Below are 20521 nucleotides of genomic sequence, written 5' to 3'. Positions count from 1 at the left end.
TATCAGTACAAAAGGTATGTTTTCAGGGATGCCTGCAACTTCGTTTAGAAGCAAGAAAAGACTCAGAACTGAAAAAATGAAAAAAGCCCTGAATACCTATCCATATAAGGATGTTTGTTTAACTGGGGGGACAGTACCTTGAATGTTACGAAGCTTTAAAAGGAGTTGGTCTAGATCTTATGAACTGGAGAGGTTTTCTTAAGGTATTATACTATGATCCCTTTGGGCGAAACCAAATTCTGCACATAATGTAAATATGTGATTGTCAGGTCAGAGATAAACTGGGTGACTCATTTGTTAAGGACATGAAAGTACCAGGACAAAGTGTGCGAAGGTCTGCATACACTGCAGGTGTTGGCTGTAATGGAGGGAGAAAAGACACAACAGAATGTTCAGTGCTAGCAGTTTCATTACAGTGACTACAGTACTTCTTGTACAATGAAATAATTAGTAGCCTTTAATGACAGTCTACCTGTGTCACAACATGGAATGTACATAAAAAGCCTGACTCTGGAACTACAAACTATGTTCATGAATCAGAAGATACAACATTATACATACGTCATCCCAAGTTAACCTATAAATTAAGTACAACTCCAATAAAAAATCCCATAGGTATAACCCACAAAATCATTCTAAAATGCATGTGGAAGAGTCCAACAATTGCTATGACAATTTGGAAAAATATGACAAGTAGGGAAGGCTTGCTTTACCAGGCAAAAACATTGTTAAATTACATGATACTAAAACTGTGATACTGGTGCAGGAGTGGGCAACGAGATGAATCCAGAAATAGACACTTTGGAACTTGGTACATGTGAAGACAAGGGGGACTTCACATACTGCAACAATTGGCTTCCCATATGGAAGAAAAATAGATTCTCACCTCATACACACTCCAAATTAGGTTACAGATTTACTAAATATTAGGAAAATAAAAGGTTATGACCTCTGGAATTAAAAGGATTTTTAAAAAAGCACACAGATCACTCAAGAAACAACTGACAACTTAATAAATCTGAGAAAAGTTACCACAAATATATATAAAAGGTTAGCAAAATACTAACAGGAAAACATTTGCAACATAAAGACACATATGCATTTCTTTCTTTGAACCTTGTGGGTAATATTCTAACATTTCCAGAATATCTCGCCTGGCTTTGGTACATCTGCATATCAACAGGCGTTCAGAGGTGGAAAGAAGTATGGCTTTAGTGCATTTGCATCTTTCCTCAGGGGTGGAGAAGTTCATCTCCATATCAATGGGTAATTACCTGGGCAACGGAGGGCTTATCAGTACCCGAGAGGGGACGGGGGAGGGCCCGTACCCGAGAGGGGACGGGGGAGGGCCCGTTTTGCTGCTGCTTGAGCAGGAAAGAGAGCGCAGGACTGCAGTTTGTGAGCAATAAACGGATTTTAAACTTTATTTCTCCCTTTGACTGATTTCGGTTTTTAGAGGTATTTTGCCCCGGGATTTCCTCTCCCCAGCCTTATAGAGACTCATGCTAAAAATGCCGAGACTCCAATGGGACCTGTCTCCCGCCCCCAGGGCGCGCCCAAGACTGACGCGACCTGGGCACCGACCACCGCAACTGGTCCTGTTCAAGCCACCTTGGCTACAGATCCCCAAACGCTCCAGACGCCACCATGGGATCTGCACACGGCCCAGACCACACTTCCCAGAGGCCTCTGCGACGGCAGCCTCTACTGCAGCTCCCAGAAAGTTCCAGGCGGGGCCGCGGGACCTCCACGCAGCGGAGACTACACTTCCCAGAGGCCTCCGCGTCCGCGGCCTCTGCTACAGCTCCCAGAACGCTGCAGAAACCACCATAGGTCCTCCACGCAGCTGATTACACTTCCAAGAGGCCTCCGCCACAGCTCCTAGAACGCTCCAGGCATCAACGCTGGCGCGCCGCCACCTACACCAGCTTGATGCCCTAGCAACACTTCCTTCCTGGAGACCTCAAGGCCTATTTATTCCCCCAAGGCTTCGGAGCTGAGGAGCACTCCTTTTCCCCTGCCCCTAGGCCACGTTTCCCACAAAGATTAGGCGGCATTTAAAACCCCTGTCACAGCGCGGACCACAGTTCCCTAAGAAGGGCTCTCGCGTGTCCCAGTCTGCAGCCCCCACAATGCCCCAGAGGGCACTTCCAGCCCTAAGGCACTGCGGACTCTATTTCCTAGCGGCCTCTGTACCCGACATCTGACCCCAAGGCTAACGCCCCAGGGCCTTTGCACGTGCACCTCCCTCAGCTACTTCCGGCTCCCCCGTCTTGCCTCACTCCAGTGGCCCTGTCAGATCGCCCATCGTAGCACTTCTCCCCACATCCTCCAGACCAGACCCACGCCCACTGGCCCGGGACCAGCTCCATCATAGTCCACAAAAGACCCACATATAGGGTCAGTGTTCTCATCTTTTAAACCCTGCAGTGGGTTGGGGGCTACCAGCTCATTCCACGCCCCGGTCTTGCCCAGACAGGACCACTGCTCCACGTTAGTTGAAGTTGTGAAAATTACGGGTCACCTCACTGATGTGGCATCAGGAGGCCTGCCGGAGACGCTTTCATGCCCATCATTTAATTCTCAGATCCCATGGTTAAAGACGGCCGCCATACTGTTTCATCGGTTTCACCAGCCAGCAAGAGTAAGAATGCTTCCACCTTCCACCTCCCAGTTACAGCCCAGCCAATAGGAGATGGTTACAACTCAGCCAATGAGAAGCCATAGACAGGTGGGCGTTAATTCTAATGGACTCTTTTGAGGTTAACAAGGTTCTTGGTGGGATGTGGAGGGGTGATCCCGAAGTAAGGTTCCTGGGAGGCATTAGGCCCTGCACTCCTTGCTTGCGTATTCATTCACACAGACATCTCTCTCCACATCCCAATTTATTTTTGCTCTGCTACCTGGCCCAGTGTTGTCCCACCCTGGGCAGCTAAGGATATGGCCAAGCTGGAATTCATGATGCCTCTGTGCAGGTGATGCTGCAAGTGGGGTGGGGGGGGGGGTCAGCTTTGGGCCCTGCTCCTGTGGCGTCCTATGGGGTGGCCAGATCATCACAGTCTCCAGGTTCCCTCGCACACAGCGCGGTATGTGTCAGGCGTCAGGGGCCGGAAGGCCTGAGCCTGGTTGTCCAGCACGAACAGTGGGTCAGCAACGACGCCCACGTTGAAGCCCTCACGCACCAACCGGGACTTCACCAGTTTGAACGTGCTTGTGATCTCCAGGGCGTCCTGCAGGGGCGGTGACCGTAACCCCGTCTGTGACTGCCTCCACAGAGACCTCCCACCCCCGTTTCTACCACCCTTGCGCTCACCTGGACACGGATAAAATGCGGTGCAGCGTAGCCAGGGAGCCAAGCGCGGACGTGCTGGTACAGCCTCTGCCCATCGAAGGTCTGGCCAGGGGCCAGCTGCACAGCAGCCATGCCCACCTTGCCCTCACACCCTGGGAAGCACATGGGGCATTCTTGACTCACCCACCTCATAGTGCCCGTGGCCGACCCACTCGTCTGGGTCACCTCTGCTTGCAGGCTATGCCCCAGTAGGTCCCCCACCTGTAAAACTAGGATAACAACCCTCCACCTACAAAGTTGTTAGCTTAAAACGAGGTAACCCCTCTCACCTGGTACAGACACACCATAGACGTTGACCTCCTGCAGGAAGTCCACGAGTGACAACACGCCCTCCACTTCCCGCGTGGACACGTTCTCACCCTTCCATCTGCGGGGTCGGAGCCAATGCTTGGGACACGCCCCTGGTAAGGGGAGTCCCCGACCCTTGTCCCCAGCTCCGCCCTGCGGAACCCTGCAGTCCCACCCCTTCAGCCTTGCCCCCTCTAGGGTCAGGAAGGCCAGGCGGCCTCGCCTCCCAGCTCCGCCTCAAGAAACCCCTTCCTGGGCCGGACCGAAAGGTATCCCCGAGGCGGTCGCGGAAGTAGAGAAAGCCTTCGTGGTCCATGGCCAGCACGTCCCCGGTGTTGTAGTAAACGTCGCCCCAGCGCCGCACGTTTTGTACCAACTTCCGTTCTGTCTGCTCTCGCGGCCCGCGGTAGCCCACGAAAGGGTGGCGGTTCAGCACCTGGGTCAGCAGGAGCCCCGCCTCTCCTGGGAGTAGGAGTAAGGGCTGGGCATCAACCCTCGTCAAGAACCGCAGGACGGGGAAAAAGAAAGGGGGCATTACGATTAGCATGTGTAATGTGGGGGTCGCACGGGGAGGGCTGTGCAACACAGAGAAGACAAGCAGTGATTCTACAGTATCTTAACTACGCTGATGGACAGTGACTGTAATGGGGTGTGTGGGGGGGACTTGGTGAAGGGGGGAGCCTAGTAAACAATGTTCTTCATGTAATTGTAGATCAATGATAATAAATAAATAAGTAAATGAATGAATGAATAATTAAATAAATAAATGAATAAATAAATAAATAAATGATCCCACCATGCCCCAAGGGGGGCTTTCCAACGACGGAGGACTCTCGATCAATAGGACCCTGCCAGAGAAGAGACAGAAGCAGAGACCGGGCCAGAGGGATCCGGAACCGGAGAGACAGAGACGGACAGAGAAGGCAACATTGGGGAGCCCAGCAGAAATAGGAAACGGGTAACAAGGGGCAGATGAGGAGAAAAATGGTTGAAGGAAGAAGTAAATTTGTCCAGGACTGTGCAAGGCCCCAGAAGAGAAGACCTTAGGAAAAGTACAGAACGAGTGACTGATGCCTGGGAGGAGTTGGACTTCCACAGAAAGCTCGAGAGAACAACTCAAATCGACACCAGAGACCCGGCAGAGCAAGAGGGTGAGGAAGGGAGCCAGACAGAGCCAAGAACCCGGAAAAGAGAGAGTTCCAGGTGGTGGTTGGGGCCCAGGTGAGTGCGCAGACAGGTGAGGGCCGCTGTGTGCCAGCCTCAGGACGCTGGGAGGCTTAGTCCAGCCCAGGAAGAGGCAGGGTCCCCACCCTTTCCACACCCAGGGAAGGTTCCCTGACCCCCATACCTGGCCCCACAGGAATGCAGAAGCCCTGATTGTTCCTCACAGGCTCCTCTGCCTCTGTGTTAAACTGTACAAGCTCAAAGGGGGACAGCATCTGAGTGGAGTGGGGGGAGGTGTAAGCAGAGGCTCTGTGGACTTAGCCTCAATTAAGGCCACCATCATGCCCAACCCACTCACTCGAAGGAAGCAGCTTATCTTGCCCAGAGCGCCGCAGCGCCCTGGATAGTTGACAAAGCCCACGTTGCCTTCTGTGGAGCCGTAGACTTCCACGATCCGAATGGGGCCAAAGCGTTGCTGGAAGGTCTTCCAGACATCTGCCCGTAGTCCATTGCCCATCGCTAGGCGGACTGTGTGTGTCCGGTCCTCTGGCCGCTGCAGGGTTGTCCCAAGAAGGGTTAGGCAGGAACCCTGGTGTGCCCAGGAACCCTTACCTGGGAGGGCGATCTTCGGGTCTTACCTGAGTAGTTACCTGGGAGGTGGGGGGGGGGTGCCTATTCCTAGGGGATTTCCTTGGGGTTCTTACATGAGAGTAGTTACCTGGAGTCTGCCTGGAGGGTTACCGGAGAGGAAGTTACCTGAGGCACTAACCTGGAGTCATACTTAGGGGTGAGTGGAAGCCTCATCTGGGGTTGTACCTAAGGGAGGTATCTAGGGTCTTAAAATTACCTGGAACTTTTTCCTGGGACTGTTACCTGGAGGCCTTCCCTGGAGTGGTTACTTGGGGGCTTTTACTTGGAGGTAATCTGGGAAGTGACTTGAAGCTTCATCTTGAGGCATTACCAGGAGCCTTTCCCTGAGAGGTTACCTAGAGGCTTTATCTGTAGGGAAACCTGGGAACTTGGCCTGTGGACAGTTACCGGGTCCACACCTCACTGCTCGGTGAGGATGAGGCCAGCTCACACCTAGTGAGTTTACTCTGAGCCACATCCTGTCCTAGGCACTTTACATATGTCTGATTTTCATAGTACACCCTTGAGATATTATCCTCATTTTCCAAATGAGAACACTGCGGGTTGTGCCAAGCCAAGTCACCTGCCCAAGGTAACACAGGTGATCATCAAAGGAGCCCTGATTGGAGACCTTGGGCAGGATTCATTATCTGTGGCTCTTGCCTTATGTGTTTTACCTGAGGGACGCTGCTCGAAACCTATACAGGGACGCTGCTCGAAACCTATACCTAATCTACTTGCGACCTTTACCTGGATGAGATCTGGGACTTCATACCCGCGGTGTTTAATGTGGAGCTGTAATCCTAGCACCTCACCTGGGGAGTGCCACACAGGTACCGCAGGACCTCACCCACGTAATGGATCACAGTCACACCATGCTTCCGACAGTCATCCCAGAAGTAGGAGGCAGAGAACTTGGGGGCCAGGACACAGGTTGCTCCTGGGAGGGAGAGGAAAGGGTTCAGGTCATGTTTCCAAACCACTGTGATAAGCTACTTTGATCATCTGCGGACCCATGAAGCACAGGATATTGGGCTCATCTCTGTGTCCCTGGCCCAGCCAGAACTGTCCCCAGGAGAAGAGTGTAAGCGAGCCTGGGTTTGAATTCTGTCTTCAGAAGGTGTGGAGAGCTCAGTGCCTGGTACAAAGTGAGCACTGCTAGATGAGGGCTGTGGATGTTAATCATTCTGGATTATGATAAATGGTTTATGAATGTCTAGTTGGGCAGATAAGATAGGTGGGTGGATGGATAGATGGATGGATGAATGAATGAATAGATGGATAGTGGCATGGACGGATGGGTGGGTGGAGAGAGAGATGCGTGAAGAAATAGGTGAATAGATGGATGGGTGGGTTGGTGGATGTATGGACGTATGTTTTGAAGGATGCATACATGTGTTAATAAATTTTAGGGGCACTACATTCATTCCAAGAAAATGATCCCTCCTTTATTGATCCCCTCCTCTGAAGCTGATGCTGTGGAAGGCACTTCCTTACCTCAAACCTAACCCTCAACAAAACCCTGCAAGTTAAATACCATCATCCTTGCATCCAAAGGCACAGTTGCTCATGTGCTTGGTGAGGCAGCAAGTATGTATCTTTTTTAAAGCTGTATTTTTGACAGGGAGGTACAATATAACACACCCTCTGTGGAAACGGATGCCAAGTCATTGGAAGTGAAAGCTTTTTTGCAACCCCAATGAAACACGTCATTAAAAAAAGGTCTTCAAGAGCTGATAAAATGAGGCAGAAGAATGAAAGGGAGTTTTCCAACTAAATTTTAGCCTACGTTATGAGCTCCCTCCAATGTGATGAATTAGGAAGCACAATTCACCCCAGCAAGTTTTTTGGCAACAATAAAATAACATCTCTGGAGGGAATTTCCAGTCTAACCGGAAATGCCTGGGAAAGAGGGGCAGAAACCAGACAAGCAAGTTCAATGAGGAGACTTTATAAAAAAAAATTAGATAATTTGGGAAATTTGAACATGAAGTGTGCATCAGATATTAAAGAGTTACTGTTAATTTTGTTAGCTGTTATCCACTATGATTACAACTTTTTAAGTCCTTATATCTTATAAAACATACTGTTATATTTATGAGCAAAAAAATACAGTGTCTAGGATTTGCTCTAAAATAATCCAGATAGAGGAAGGACATATGAAATACAGTCGGCAACATGTTAACAATTGTCAAGGTTGGGTTAGGATATGTGCAGCATCATCAGACTGTTTGCTTTTCTTCTGCTCCACTGTGTCTGAAATATGTCTGAAATTGTCCATGATAAAAAAAATAATAATACAAGAGTAAAGATGAGTGGGAGTGAGGAGGAAGGCGATAAAAAAGTAGAGCAAAAGCAAAATGCTGATGGTGGCTGAAACTGGGTGATGGATACATAAGGATTCATGTAGAAAAATTTAGAAATGTTTATATGTTTCAAAATTTTCACAATATAATTTTGAGAAACAAAAAGACTGTGGAGAGGCCCAGTCTGATTTCCTAGTCAGATGTCCAGGGCGACAGCGGAGCAGAATGCTTGGTGTGCACTTATCCGTCACTGACTCCTCCTGGGACAAGAGCTGATATGCACAGGTAAGCATCCTTTTGATGAAGCCCCTCATTAACAAAGAGAAGCCTGAGTTCCTCATCATGACCTGGAGTGTGGGAATTAGACTGGGTAGTTAGAGATTAAAGGGAAAGGGAGTTTGCAAGCCAAGGTAAAGCAAACTAGACACACAGGACTCTTTGTTCCCACTCCAGGCTATAAATAAACTCTAATACATGTATCCTTGAGGCATTTTACAGGAAACTTAGACCCCACCAGATGGGCTACCTCCTGATAAGCACCTAGAACACAGACGACTGGGTGGAGCCAGAAGACTGATAGCTAAGATTCCTGAAACAATTCCCTGTCACCTCACCACTGATCAATCAGAAGAATGGGCATCAGCTGATCACACTGCAACCCTTTCCCATAATTTTGTCTTTAAAAACCCTTGCTTATAAGCGAACAGCAAGTTCGAGACCTTAAGCATTAGCCACCGGTCTCCTTGCTTGGTGCCCTGCAGTAAACAACCTTTTATTTTTTTAAACTTTATCCTGACATCAAGTATTTGGTTTTGCTGTGCATCAACAAAACGGCTGATGTTGGCTTTTTGCTGTGTACCCAGATTTGTTTGGTTAAGTAACACTCGTATTAGCTCTTGTCACCTCATGACCACAGCACAGCCATTAGGTCTATCTGAGTGTCAAAGCCTCTGTCCAGGTAGCCCTGAGGCTTGCTGCTGTGTGTACTTGTCAAAGGTAAGAACTCAGGCTGCTGGGTAACCTATGAGGCCTTTCACTCTCACATCCATTCTGCCAGTCCCACGGATTGGAGGGGTCCTCAGAGAAGGGCTTACCGAGTTCCAGGCAGCTAAGGACCCCAAGGACAAGCCCCATCACGTGGTAAAGAGGCAAGACGGTGTAGATCACATCATCAGCTGTGACCCCACACAGGTGGAACATCCCGCACATCTGCAGCACCCGCTCATGTGTGAGGATGGCTGGCTTTGGGAGCCCTGGGGGAGAACAGAGAGGGAAGGCGGGTGGCAAAAAGCACACAGGGATGGGCCTCCATGGGTAGGTCTGCACAGTCCGGCTTGGGGATTGCAGAAGACAGCCAAGTATGGGCATTTGTGGGTGGGTTCAGGGAGGACAAAATTGACTTGGGCTTCAGAGGCTGAATTCCAAAACTCAGTGTGTTTACTCAGCAGAGGCAAGCTCCTGGCACCTTGGATCACATTGGAGGTCAGAGCTCAGGCCAGGTGTGACCATCAAAGCGCAGAGTGGGTTTCAGAGGTCAGGTTTGAGGCACAGGTCAAGCTTGGGGTCAGGTCAACATGAAAGTTCAGAGGCAGGGGCTAGGTCTGCTGGGCACCCTCACCAGTAGTCCCTGAAGTGTAGATGAACAGGGCAGGGCTCTGTGGCGTGATCCCAGCTCGCAGGTCAGCTGGCACAGGCTCCACGGGTGCAACGTCAAGGGCAGCCCCCAGAGCCCCCACTCCTGGTGTGGGGGAGGAGTGGCCGAGGTAGAAGCAGTGGAGGTTCTCTGCCTGCAGCCTGGGGAGGACCTCCTCCAGGTTCTGCTGGAGGTCTGCAGGGGTGGGTCAGAGGAGGGAGTGGGCTAGGCTCGCCTTTGAGGTTGCCAGAGGGGACCCAACACCCAATGATGGGGAAAAGGAGCCCCTGCCAACCTCAAGGGAAGCCATCAGCAGAGAAAAACTTATGCATTCTTCTGTAAAAAGCTCCATAATTAGTATTTTTAGCAAAAAGGATTGCAATAGCCATGGTGAAAAAAAGCAAAGCAAAACTGGTACCCTCAGCATCACTTCTAGCAATTAAGTTTCGACTAATTGCCTATGAGTGGATGGGGAGCAAGAAGCTCCTTGCCCAGCCCTTCCACGACCCTCTTAGCAGGAGTCCACATCCATCCCCTACCGGTCCCCACCCCCTTTTGTCCTCTGGGGTCCTCACCTGGGTCCACCACCAGCACCTGAGCCCCAGAGCTCAGCACCGAGTGCACCAGCGGTGCCCCCCGGCTATGAGGATTGATCCAGGCCACCGGGAAGCCCAGCTTGGCCAGCCCCAGCCACAATCCCAGGGCGGGAATGGTCTGGGTGGCCAGCACCAGGAGGGCCACAGGCTCCCTGGCAGGCAGGCCCCTGGGGCTGCCCAGCTCTGCCTTCAGGGCCCACGCTGCCCGGCAAGCCTGGGCATCCAGCTCCCTGAAAGTGACTGTGCAGCCCCCTGGCCCTGTACACACCAAGGGCACATGGTCTGGCTGTGTTTGTGCCCTTAGCTCAAAGGTATCCACAAAGGTGTGGAGTGGCCGGCGGCTCATGCGCACCCTGAGGCCCAGGCCCAGGCGAAGCATCTTGATCATAAAGGCTACATCAGTGGGCAGCCAACGCAGCCCTGGCGGCGGCTGCACAGGCATCAGAGCCAGCGTGAGGGCTGCAGCTGCCAGACTCAGCCAGTGGGGCATCCAGGGAATGAGCCAGCATCGTGCCGGGACAGCCAGGCCAAGCAGCACACAGCACGTGCGGTCCCCCAGGAGCCAGCGCAGAGCCACAGCCACCGCCGCAGGCCATGCGGACTGCCCCAGGCCTCGCAGAAGCAACGTCAGCAATAGCAAAAAAGAAAGTCGCAGCCAGACGCCCATGGAACCTGCTCCCTCTTCAGAGGTGTCCACGGAATGCTCACCCCTGTCCAGGGCTGTCTTGGCCTGGTCTCTGCCTCCCTGCCCCACAGGGCAACCCATCAGCCCCGCCCCCTGGCTGTGGCCCAGAGCTGTTGGCAGTGGTGTTCCTGTCCCCAGGGCTCTGCTCCCAGCCCGTCTTAACCCATCTGTTTGTCTCCTCTGCCTGTTGCCACCCACCGTGTGCCAGGCCCTTGGGAAACAGGCAGAAATCCCTGCTCTCAGGGAACTGACCTTTTGGTCAGAACGAATGCAAAATTTCAGGACAGCAAGGCAAATCTGGCTGCAAGCACTGCCACTCTGCACACCTCGCTGGGAAAAAACTGCAGTCCCATCTCCCTCCTCCAGCCATGATCAAGCTCTCTCTCTGCCAACTCTCCACTCTTTCCCTAGGAGGCCAGCGAACTCAGCCTCTCACACCCAGTCCCAGTCCACAGGTGGCAACCACCTCAAGGGCAGGGAGATGGGGCTCGGTGGGACTGAGCCCCTGGCCTGTTGCCAGGTACACAGCAGATGCTCAATAAATACTTGAAGAAACACGTGCAGTGGCCGAATTCAAACCCCGCTGTGACCACCCCCCAGTGTGCTGCTCTCTGGCATAAGCAGGGACCACGCTTGGGGTTCAGGAGGCTGAACTGTGCCTGGAAGGTGAGCGGGGCAGTCTGTGGTGTTGGACCCAGAAAGCCTTACTTAGGCCCTCCCGTCTGGGAGGCAGACACAGGGAGGAGGTCAGAGAGGTGCCGCCACAGGCCCAGGAGCCTGGCAGACTGGGCTGGAGCCCTGCCCTCCAAGCTACACCCCCTTGCATCCGTTCCAAGTCCTTAAAGCAGAGTGCCCAGGCCAGGTGCCGCCAATGTTAGAAGCCACTGGCCATTCTCTGGGGTGGTAGCTGACTTAATACAGGGTCCTGAGACTAGCTCACCACCAGGGATCTCTATTATCAGCCACCCAGTGGGCAGCCCAAATGTACCAGCTACTGCTTTCTGCCCCACACCCAGCCTGGCACTCCAGAACTTGCCAGCCAGGGCAGGTACCCTGGGGATCAGATCTCCTCATGGCTGCCAGGCCCCAAAGACCTCCTGAGTCCCCCAAAAGTAATATGCTCCATCATCATATCTATCAGAACAGGGAAGTCTGAAGTCCAAGGAGACTGGAGGGTCTAGCTGGAGGTTCTAGGAGAAGGACCTCAAAATCTGCAGGCTGAACAGCAGCAGCTGGGACTGAGACCAGGGGTTTCCTACAAGTGGCCTTCCTTTCTGAGACCCACCTCTGATGGAGCTGGCCTGTACCCCTACACACAGGACCAAGGGCTCTAAGAGAGTTAAGCCCCAGTCATATGTGCACCGAACTCCTGCCTGAACAGAGGTATGGGATGGCTAAGGGTACCATCCTGTCCCAACACAAGAGATCCTGGGTGGTAGTGGTGGTGTGGCCCAGAGACCAGGAGACTGAGCCCTGATGCCCACAGGCAATCTGAGAGCAAGGAACACACAAGCCAAGGAGCACACAGCTTCTGGGTTTGGGACCCATTGCCCACAGTCCTTTATTACAGAGGGGATCCTGAGGCCTGGCATCAGTCCATGATGGGTCCACCTGAGCCCCCTCTGGTGCCAGATGAGGGAGGGGCAGTTCAGGAAGGGACCCCAGGGGCCTTGCCCAGCCTGACTCGGGGGTAGAGCAGCTCTAGACCCCAACCCCACTCATGGGAGGGGGCGGGGCAAGAACTGGAGTCTGAGCCACTTATTCTGGGTCCAGCATCCAGGGTCTGAGCTCCCAGTTCAGGCTGGAGACGATCCAGTTCCCAGAAGTGGTTGGGTTCATGACCATCCCAGCCCCAGCTCGCCACCATGGAGGGTCCGAGTGTACAGGAGGAGAGGAGTAAAGCCGGCTGGGCTCCCGGCCAGGTTTGGAGAGAAGGGTGGCAGCAGGCAGAAGGTCTGAGCTCTGAGGAAAGTGGTCTGGTGCAGCGAATGTGGACAAGGCCCCGGCAACTAGCATGGCTGACAGCAGAGGCGTGGCCGGCCCCAGGGCCAGGTCAGGGAGCAGGGTGCGCGGCCAGGTGGCGGTCGAGCAGCGCACGGTGAGAGAAGACTTTGCCGCAGGCGGGGCAGGGCGCGCGCTCGGGCCGGTGCGTGCGCATGTGCACGTTGAGCGAGCTCTTCTGCGTGAAGCGCTTGGCGCAGACAGCGCACTGGAAGGCGCGCACACCCGTGTGCGTGACCATATGCTTGAGCAGGTAATCGCGCAGCGAGAAAGATCGCCAGCACACGGCGCACTGGTGGGGCTTCTCCCCTGCGGGCGACAGGGCGTGCCGCACCCCCAGTCAGCTGGGAAGGGGCCTGGGGGTGCCTTTGCCCCTCAGGGCCTCCCCTCCCCACCCTTCCACCCGGAATACCCATGCCGGGCAGGGACACACCACTCACGGAGCAACTCTCATTCCCGGCCCTTCCTTTCCAACCGGGACCCCCACATATGGCCAGGTATTTCTCTGTCCTCTCTCCCACTCCCTGCAGGGCTGTCCCTCTTCCAGACCCTTACCATCATACCTAGATACCACTGCCTGTCAGGGTACCCCAACTCCAGCAGGTACCCACCCTCCCAGTAGGGAACCCAACAGGTCTGAGACAGCATTGTCCACTGCAGCTGACCACTGAGGTGTCCTCCACCTCCAGAGACCTCTGTTTCCACCAACAGCAATAGCCCTGGAACTGGACTAGCGCCTTCTCTCCTGCCGTTCCTGCATTTCCCATGGAACATTCTGAACTCTATTGCTGACCTTTGCTGTGTGACATTCTGGCAAGGCCCAGCACCTTTACACTGGGAGAGAAACAGATATACCCGCACCCTCCTACTGCAAGCCCCTATTGCCCAGAACCTCTTCCTGCTGGCCGTTATAATGTCCCAAAGGTGACAGAGAAGGCTGCCCCATCTCACCCGGGATCAGAGAAGGGAAAGCAGGTTGTGCTGGCCCCTAGAGTCATAAGTTATTAACAAAAAGCAACTCTCAGCGGCAGGGCTATAGGGCAATGGCAGGCAGGGGGTTCCCCAAGACCAACCAGGTCTGGCACCTGGCAGAGGCCACATAAAGCTGGAAAATCTTGGCTATTACTATCTTGGGGCCCCTGGCATCCTTCTACAGGCCAACCACCCAGGCCTCTACCTTCTCTCCCTTATCCCCAAGGCAGCCGTGTATATTTTAAACATTAAATCACATGGCAGTTACTCTGCAACTCAGAACATTGATGCCTCCCCCACCATTCCTTTGCAGAACTCTCCTCTCTGTTCCCAAATCTCTGCTTTTCTAATAACATCCAGCTCAGCTCTGCACTGAGGCCTTTGGCATTCCATACTGTCCTCTACCTCTGCCCCCAGGGAGCATCCTCCCTGCGACACGACCAGGGCTTGCCAGCTGACCACCTTGGCCCCTCATTCCACAATGCCTAGCACTCCACCCTCATGGACTCTACATTACCACCAGAGCCACAGAACCATCTCCCTAACGGCCTTTAGGGAGTCCTCCCTTTCCTAACTCTACAACTGTGGGGTCTCCAAACTGCAGTCCCATCTCCCTCCTCCAGCCATGATCAAGCTATCTCTCTGCCAACTCTCCACTCTTTCCCTAGGAGGCCAACGAACTTAGCCTCTCACACCCAGTCCCAGTCCACAGACCCAGTGCCATCCGCGGAGACCCAGAAGGCTATCTGCAGCACCGCTTCCTGAACTGGCTATCTCCTCCTAGCCAAGACTCCATCCCTCTTGCCCATCCCAATCTCCAGTGTGGTGACCAAAGGCTCACCCCAATAATTCAAGGAGATTGGAGGGTCTAGCTGGAGGTTCAGGGGAAGGGACCTCAAAATCTGCAGGCTGAACAGCAGCAGCTGGGACTGAGACCAGGGGTTTCCTACAAGTGGCCTTCCTTTCTGAGACCCACCTCTGACGGAGCTGGCCTGTACCCCTACACACAGGACAAAGGGCTCTAGGAGTCAAGCCCCAGTCATATGCGCACCGGACTCCTGCCTGAACAGAGACATGGGATGGCTAAGGGTACCATCCTGTCCCAACCCAAGAGATCCTGGGTGGTGTCGGGGGTGTTGCTCAAGGACCAGGACCAAGACTCCATCTCTTCTGCCCATCCCAATCTCCAGGATGGTGACCTCCCACCACAATAATTCAAGGTAGGGGAAGGGCAGCAGTGCCTGCTGCTCCATGTGGACGGCTGCTCCCCTCCCCGCCACACACATTGCACTTGGGGGCTCAATTTCCAAGCCCCCTTTGGGTCAGGAAACAGCAATCGAACTATGACAGTGCACCCAGGCCCAGTGCCCAATCCCCCCTCAGGTATAAATCTCCAATGACCAAAGGGCTCAGAGACCCACCCCGGCTCACCGGAGTGGATGAACATGTGCTTGGTGTAGTTTTTCCGTGAGCTGAACGTCTTGTGGCAGTGACTGCACTCATAGGCAGGTGGATCAGCACCCGGGCCCCGAGCAGGGGTGGCAGAGATGGGAGCAGCTGTGGCCTCCACTAGGGGTGCGCTGGGGGCTGTGTCTGGCGCGGGGTGGAAGGCAGGCGGGGGCGCAGAAGCCGGACCGGAGGACGCGGGAGGGGGCTGCCCAGGCAGCCCGGGGACGCCCAGATGAAAGGGAAAAGGCCCAACGGAGGAGGGCTCCAGGGTCTTCGCGGCACCAGATGGGTGGGGTCCAGGCAGGGCACAGTCGGCTGGGGCTGGGGTCTCTGAGGTACAGGCATCGGCGGTGGCACAGTCTTCATCTTGCCAAGAGGAGACGTAACTTTCGGGGAACACATCCTCGGCCGCCAAAGCCCCACAAAGCAAGTCCCTCTCGGCGCCGCCATAGTCAACCAGACCAGCAGGAGCAGGCGGCCCCTCATGCGCGCTGTCAGCAGCAGCAGTGAGGAGGCCAGCCGCGCAGTCCGGGAAGGGAGGTGGCGCCTGGCCTTCGCCCAGACCTCTGCCTTCCCCATCCTCGCAGTCGGTCTCGTCGGTCTCGTCATCATTGTCGTCACCGCCGTCACCTGGGGCGGCAGGCAACGCTGGGTTGGTGCTCGGCCGCTCCACCTTGGCGAGCGCAGGGGGAGCGGGCAGCTGCAGGCGCGCGGGCCGGCACTGCTTGCGGCAGTGAGAGGCACCGGGGTGGCCGGGGGGACGCGCGGCTAGCAAATGGCGCAGCCGGTGGCGCAGCTGTGCAGGTGCCAGCGGCGGGGGCACAGGAGTGGGCATGGGCACAGGAGCGCCCGGGGCTGGGGCTGGGGCCGGGGCGCGGGTACGGGCGATGATCTGCGTGCACTCGTCTATGACCGTCTGGATGCGCAGCACGGATGCGGCTGTGAGCACCTGCAGAGCTTCGCCCTGTGCCACTACGAGCGAGCCGCTGTAAAGGAACTCGACGAGCTGGCGCACGGTCTGCGCGGGCACCACCGGCGGCACGCGGATCTCAGAGTGGCCGAGCAGCAGCTTGTCCTGGAAGAAGGGTGAGCCGGCAGCCAACACGCAGCGGTGTGCTCGCAGCGAAGCCTCTCGGATGCGCACAGTCACGTCGCAGAAGTGACCGCCCAGCCGCTGACCATTGAGGGTTTCAAGCAGCGAGCGGGAGAAGTTCTGCAGATGGATGTGGTGTACCGCCTCCGCCGCTGCCATCTGCACAGGACAGGGCGCGTGGGCGGGGGAAGTCAGCAGGGGACCCCTCCCATCGACCGCAGCATCCCCGTTATCGTCGGACAGAGCCCAAGGCTTCACCACACCCCCAGACTTCAGAACCTGCTCTCCCCTCCCCGAGAGCCCCTTGCATTGCCTCCTCCAAACGCAGAGGATACAGCAGGACTCCCAGACTCTGGGACATCTGCAGCTCCGGCCACCTCCACAGCCCGGCACACCCTTGGCAGAGCGTGTACCAAATGTCTCTCCCCCTCCGAGTCTTGCTGACTGTCTGGGAAAGAGTCCAGAGGTTGGCCCACCCAGCCACCCTTTCCCTAACTTCAGTATCCGTAAGACTTCCCCAAGTCTCCCTCCCAGGAGGGCGGCTCAGTAAAAGAGGGAAGGGACCCCTAACCATAACTGGCTGCAACTGCTTCACCCATTCTCCTCCTAACTGGCTTCAACTCCTCCCACTGAGGCTTCTTTTTGGTCTCCCATTACCGCACCCCCCAAACTTGGAGCGTCCAAGGCCCTGGGCAGAACCAGGTCTGGTTGTCTTAACTAGAGTGGATAAGGAGGTCTTCACAGGGGTAGGGTGGCATGACCTAGCTTCTGGGCTAAGCAATTTAGCATGTGGATAGTCAGTCACAAAGGTTGGAAATTAGCCTGGCAGGTAACCTACAGGAGAAAAATCCATGTTTTCTGGTAGACCCCAACACTAGGCAGGGAGGTGTCTCTCTCAGCCTGGTGCTTCTTGGAATACGGATGGGGCCTATGGGGTGCAAGGTGTGGATGTGGCGCAGAGAGAGGGCTTGTGTGGACTGCACAGGGTGTGTGACTGGGTGGGTCCTAATGCACCAGCAGCAGCCTGGAGATGGGCATGACTAAGCAATCCATACATTTCTTGTCAAACTGTGGCCTCCTAATCGCAGCATTGTCCACCCTCGGGCAGCAGAAAGGGGCAGGAGTACCCCCCCTCTGGGGGAACTCTGGGAATCTGAGCAGCTCTGCTACTTCGCCCATCATACCAGTACCACTCTCACTTGGCCTGTTTTTCCTCTGTCAGACTGCGAGGGGATACTGTACTCACCCCATACCCAGGCCATACAAACCCCCAATATAGGGGAAGACAGTAGGGACACGGCACGCATCGAGATCCTGCCCACTCTCCACCAGCCTGGCTCAGGCAGGGTCACACAGCCCGAGTGAGGCCCCACAACCTACTAGGGTCTCAAACTCATCCCCTCTGGCTCCTTATGCCCCAAACGCTTTTCCTTTGTTGGGGCCGAACCCTCTCTTTCTTGTATACTCCTCATGTGACCCCTCATGTATACACCTCGGGCTCCTCAGGCTCCAGGCCGAGCCGTGACCTCCTCCCGCTCACCACCGCCAAGGCTGCACTTCACCGTCGCGACGCCAGCGGAACCGAATTATGCACACCTCCACTGCCCAGGTACCGCAGGCCTAGACTGATGCAGTAACCTCCTCGTGTCCCGGCACCTCTGGGTCTATTACCCACGTGACAGCCAGAGGGAGACTGTTCAGACATAACAGACAGAGACCCTCGGCTCAAGAGCCCTCCGTGGGGATGAATTAACTCTCGGCAATTCCTTAACTGGGCCAAGTCTTTCCACGTGCTGTTACCTCTGCCAAAAGCACCTACTCTCGGCTTTATTCAGCTATCATGTAAAGGGCTTCATGTCTGAGCCCGGGCGACGGGGGCAGAAACCTGCGCATCAACCCGGCTGGCTCGAACCCTTCCTTTTCCTATCCACCCCTGCCCTGGTTCCCGGCGGGCTCCTAAACTTCAGTTTAGATACAGCAGGGACTTCCTGGCGTCTCAGAACAAAGGCCAACCTCAAACCGCGGCATCCAGTATGGCATCCAACCTGCACAGTATGGCGCCGCATTTTCGCCGCTACGCCTGTTGCCCACACCATGTATTTTGCTCTGAGCAACCTCTCCCGTACTCTGCGTCACTGCTCGCGCCCTACCCCGAGCCTAGAGACTCTCTCTGATCTGCTCCGGCTGCACCCGCTCAGCCCCGGACAACCTGAGTTTCCCGCCTCCGCGCCCTTGCCAGAACAGTGCTCCCATCCTGTAGCGCCCCCTCATGTCCGCAGCGTGCACTCCAAGCCTAGCGCGGCCGTCCCTCCCCTGGCACGCCCCGGCCCTGCCCCAGGGGGATGCCCGCCGGACCCCACCTCGGGCTCCTCAGGCTCCAGGCCGAGCCGTGACCTCCTCCCGCTCACCACCGCCAAGGCTGCACTTCACCGTCGCGACGCCAGCGGAACCGAATTATGCAGTCGCTGCGGCGCTGGGAAGCGCTTACGTCGGAGCACGTTTCCGGTGTTTTCCTAGAGATCAACCGCCGCCGCAAGGGTGCACTTCCGGCTGTCGTCAGAGCCGGAACCAGAGTCGCGGAAGCTGGGGCAGGTTGGCACCAAGGTAACCTGAAAGCCAGAACACGCTTCCGGCGTCGCCCTAGAGACGGGGCGGACCCTGCGATGTCCATCCGCGGGCCACGCCTCCTGCGCGCCCTGCCCGCCAGAAGGTGATTCGTGGTAACGAGGCGGGGCAACTGCCGCTGCTGGTGGCTCGGGGCCGAGTTAAACCCGGCTGCCACCCCTGGAGGGCGCAGGCGAGATACCCCGCAGCCTACCCCCAGGCCTGGAGACTGCGAGTGAGGAGGGGAAGCAGACACCACCCGGGCTAGACTCCTGTCTTCCGGCCCGCCCCTGAGCCTGAGTCTCAGGAGGAAGGCGGAGGAGGCCCGAGTTAGTTGCCACCTCTGTCCCTCGGCACACACACCAGACCCTTTGTCCCGGGGCGGGTGGTGAACAAAGGAGTGGATATTGAACTGAACGCTTTCACACCACGCTCTGGGCGGGAGCTCAGAAAAGGGAGGGGACGTGGCAAGGGTGGTACTTCTGCCAGGAGGGTGGTAAGCAGCCACACTACAAAGACCAGAAATGACTTTATAGAACAGAATCTGTGGGAAGTACAGTGCGGACAGAGGGAACAGCCTTGGTTTGCAAGGGCCTGGCATGGGTACTGGAGGGAGGCGGGAGAGCCTGGACCTCAAGGTCAGAAGATCCCCCCCAAACCCCCAGCCTCAGTGGACCCCATGCCTTGTCCTTGCAGATGGTGAAGGGGGCTGACTTCTCAACAACCTCCAATATGGGAACAAGGTCAGAGTGCCTGCCTATCCCTTAGGCATCTGCTGGGCAGCTGTGTCATAGATGTGTTGAAGGTCAGGGAGAAGAGAGGATATGCTCCTGGGAAACCACCGTCCCTGCCCCTTTCTTCCCAGTCCCATCCCCTGAGGAACCTCATTAAAACCCAAGTCTAATGGTGTCAATGTCCCTGCTGGCAATCTTGGCCCCTCACAATGGCCTGTGCAGCCTATTGGGTCTGTTTTATCCAACCCCTCTCCTCCCCAGTTCCTGTCACTGCTCATTCCTCTCTGGCCTCACAGGCCTCGCTGTGCCCACCTTCAGGCTGGGCCCTTGCAATTTCCCTCTGTCCCTAATACTCACACAGCTCAGCTGCTACCACCTCCCCCAGGGAACTTCCCTGACCTCAAGGCCCTCCCATCTTCTGTCAACAGGGCCTCTGAAGCCAGGGGTTCATCTATGTCCTTCACCTTTACAGAGAGACCTGGACCTCATTCGGTAGGATCCTGGGGCAATACAAGCCCTCTGCGTAGGGGTACAAAATTCCCATTCTAAAAATGCTCGCTTTCAAGATTCCATGCCCAAATTCTTGGAACCTGTAAATAGTAACACTACATGGAAAATATAATCAAGGTTACTAATCAGCTGACCTTAAAATAAGGAGATGACCCTGCATTGTTGGGTAGGCCCAAGGTAATCACAAAGGTCCTTAAAGATAGAAGAGGAAAGCAGAGAGACAAAGTAGGAGGAGTCCAGGGGCTTTGAGGTTGGAGGACGCCATATGATAAGGAATGGAGGGTGGAGGTCTAGAATCTGAGAAGAGCTCCCAGACCACAGCCAGCAAGAAAGTAGGGACCTCAGTTATATGACTTCATGGGACTGGACTCTGCCAACAACTGAATGAGCAGAAGTGAATTCTTCCCTGGAGCATCCCAGTAAGAGCCCAGCCCTGCCCACAACTCAGGAGAAGATTTTGTGAGACTCAGAGCAGTGGATGCTGCCTGGGCTTATAGAAGACTT

At 55.2% G+C, this 20521-nt stretch overlaps 2 protein-coding genes across 5 annotated transcripts; both read right to left on the bottom strand.

The window, feature by feature from the left end:
* Window positions 1–1474: 1474 nt before the first annotated feature.
* SLC27A5 (solute carrier family 27 member 5) lies at window positions 1475–10671 on the bottom strand. The gene is made up of 10 exons (XM_017678119.3): window positions 9949–10671; window positions 9359–9568; window positions 8835–8993; window positions 6250–6374; window positions 5163–5357; window positions 4989–5079; window positions 3904–4102; window positions 3622–3719; window positions 3314–3444; window positions 1475–3230 (listed from the first exon to the last, which is right to left on the bottom strand). Exons 1-10 carry the CDS (start codon window positions 10634–10636, stop codon window positions 3054–3056), a joined length of 2073 nt encoding a protein of 690 aa, XP_017533608.3. The 5' UTR covers window positions 10637–10671; the 3' UTR covers window positions 1475–3053.
* A 1499-nt stretch (window positions 10672–12170) lies between these two features.
* Window positions 12171–18677, bottom strand: ZBTB45 (zinc finger and BTB domain containing 45). 4 transcript variants are annotated; one of them, XM_017678123.3, is made up of 3 exons: window positions 18530–18677; window positions 15059–16328; window positions 12171–12964 (listed from the first exon to the last, which is right to left on the bottom strand). In XM_017678123.3, the coding sequence occupies exons 2-3, from the start codon at window positions 16326–16328 to the stop codon at window positions 12708–12710; spliced, it is 1527 nt and encodes a 508-aa protein (XP_017533612.1). In that variant the 5' UTR covers window positions 18530–18677; the 3' UTR covers window positions 12171–12707. The 4 variants fall into 4 exon arrangements, with proteins under 4 accessions (XP_017533612.1, XP_017533610.1, XP_017533609.1 ...); XM_017678121.3 differs by lacking the exon at window positions 18530–18677 and adding an exon at window positions 18183–18416; XM_017678120.3 differs by lacking the exon at window positions 18530–18677 and adding an exon at window positions 18215–18416.
* Between the last annotated feature and the right edge of the window lie 1844 nt (window positions 18678–20521).

Source organism: Manis javanica, chromosome 17 (genome assembly GCF_040802235.1).
Source record: "Manis javanica isolate MJ-LG chromosome 17, MJ_LKY, whole genome shotgun sequence".
Lineage (NCBI taxonomy): Eukaryota > Metazoa > Chordata > Mammalia > Pholidota > Manidae > Manis > Manis javanica.
The sequence above is the reverse complement of the archived record's forward strand: the minus strand, read 5'-3'. Positions and strand labels throughout refer to the sequence as shown.

Coding starts and splice junctions, on each gene's coding strand:
- SLC27A5 (XM_017678119.3), bottom strand. CDS start 10,636: ATGGGCGTCTGGCTGCGACTTTCTTTTTTGCTATTGCTGACGTTGCTT. Junction 5,358..6,249: donor ACCTGTGTGGCACTCCCCAG/GTGAGGTGCTAG, acceptor ACAACCCTGCAG/CGGCCAGAGGACCGGACACA. Junction 3,445..3,621: donor CTATGGTGTGTCTGTACCAG/GTGAGAGGGGTT, acceptor TGTGCTTCCCAG/GGTGTGAGGGCAAGGTGGGC.
- ZBTB45 (XM_017678120.3), bottom strand. CDS start 18,265: ATGGTGTGGGCAACAGGCGTAGCGGCGAAAATGCGGCGCCATACTGTG. Junction 16,329..18,214: donor TGCGGCGCCATACTGTGCAG/GTTGGATGCCAT, acceptor TGTCCTGTGCAG/ATGGCAGCGGCGGAGGCGGT. Junction 12,965..15,058: donor GCACATGTTCATCCACTCCG/GTGAGCCGGGGT, acceptor TGTCGCCCGCAG/GGGAGAAGCCCCACCAGTGC.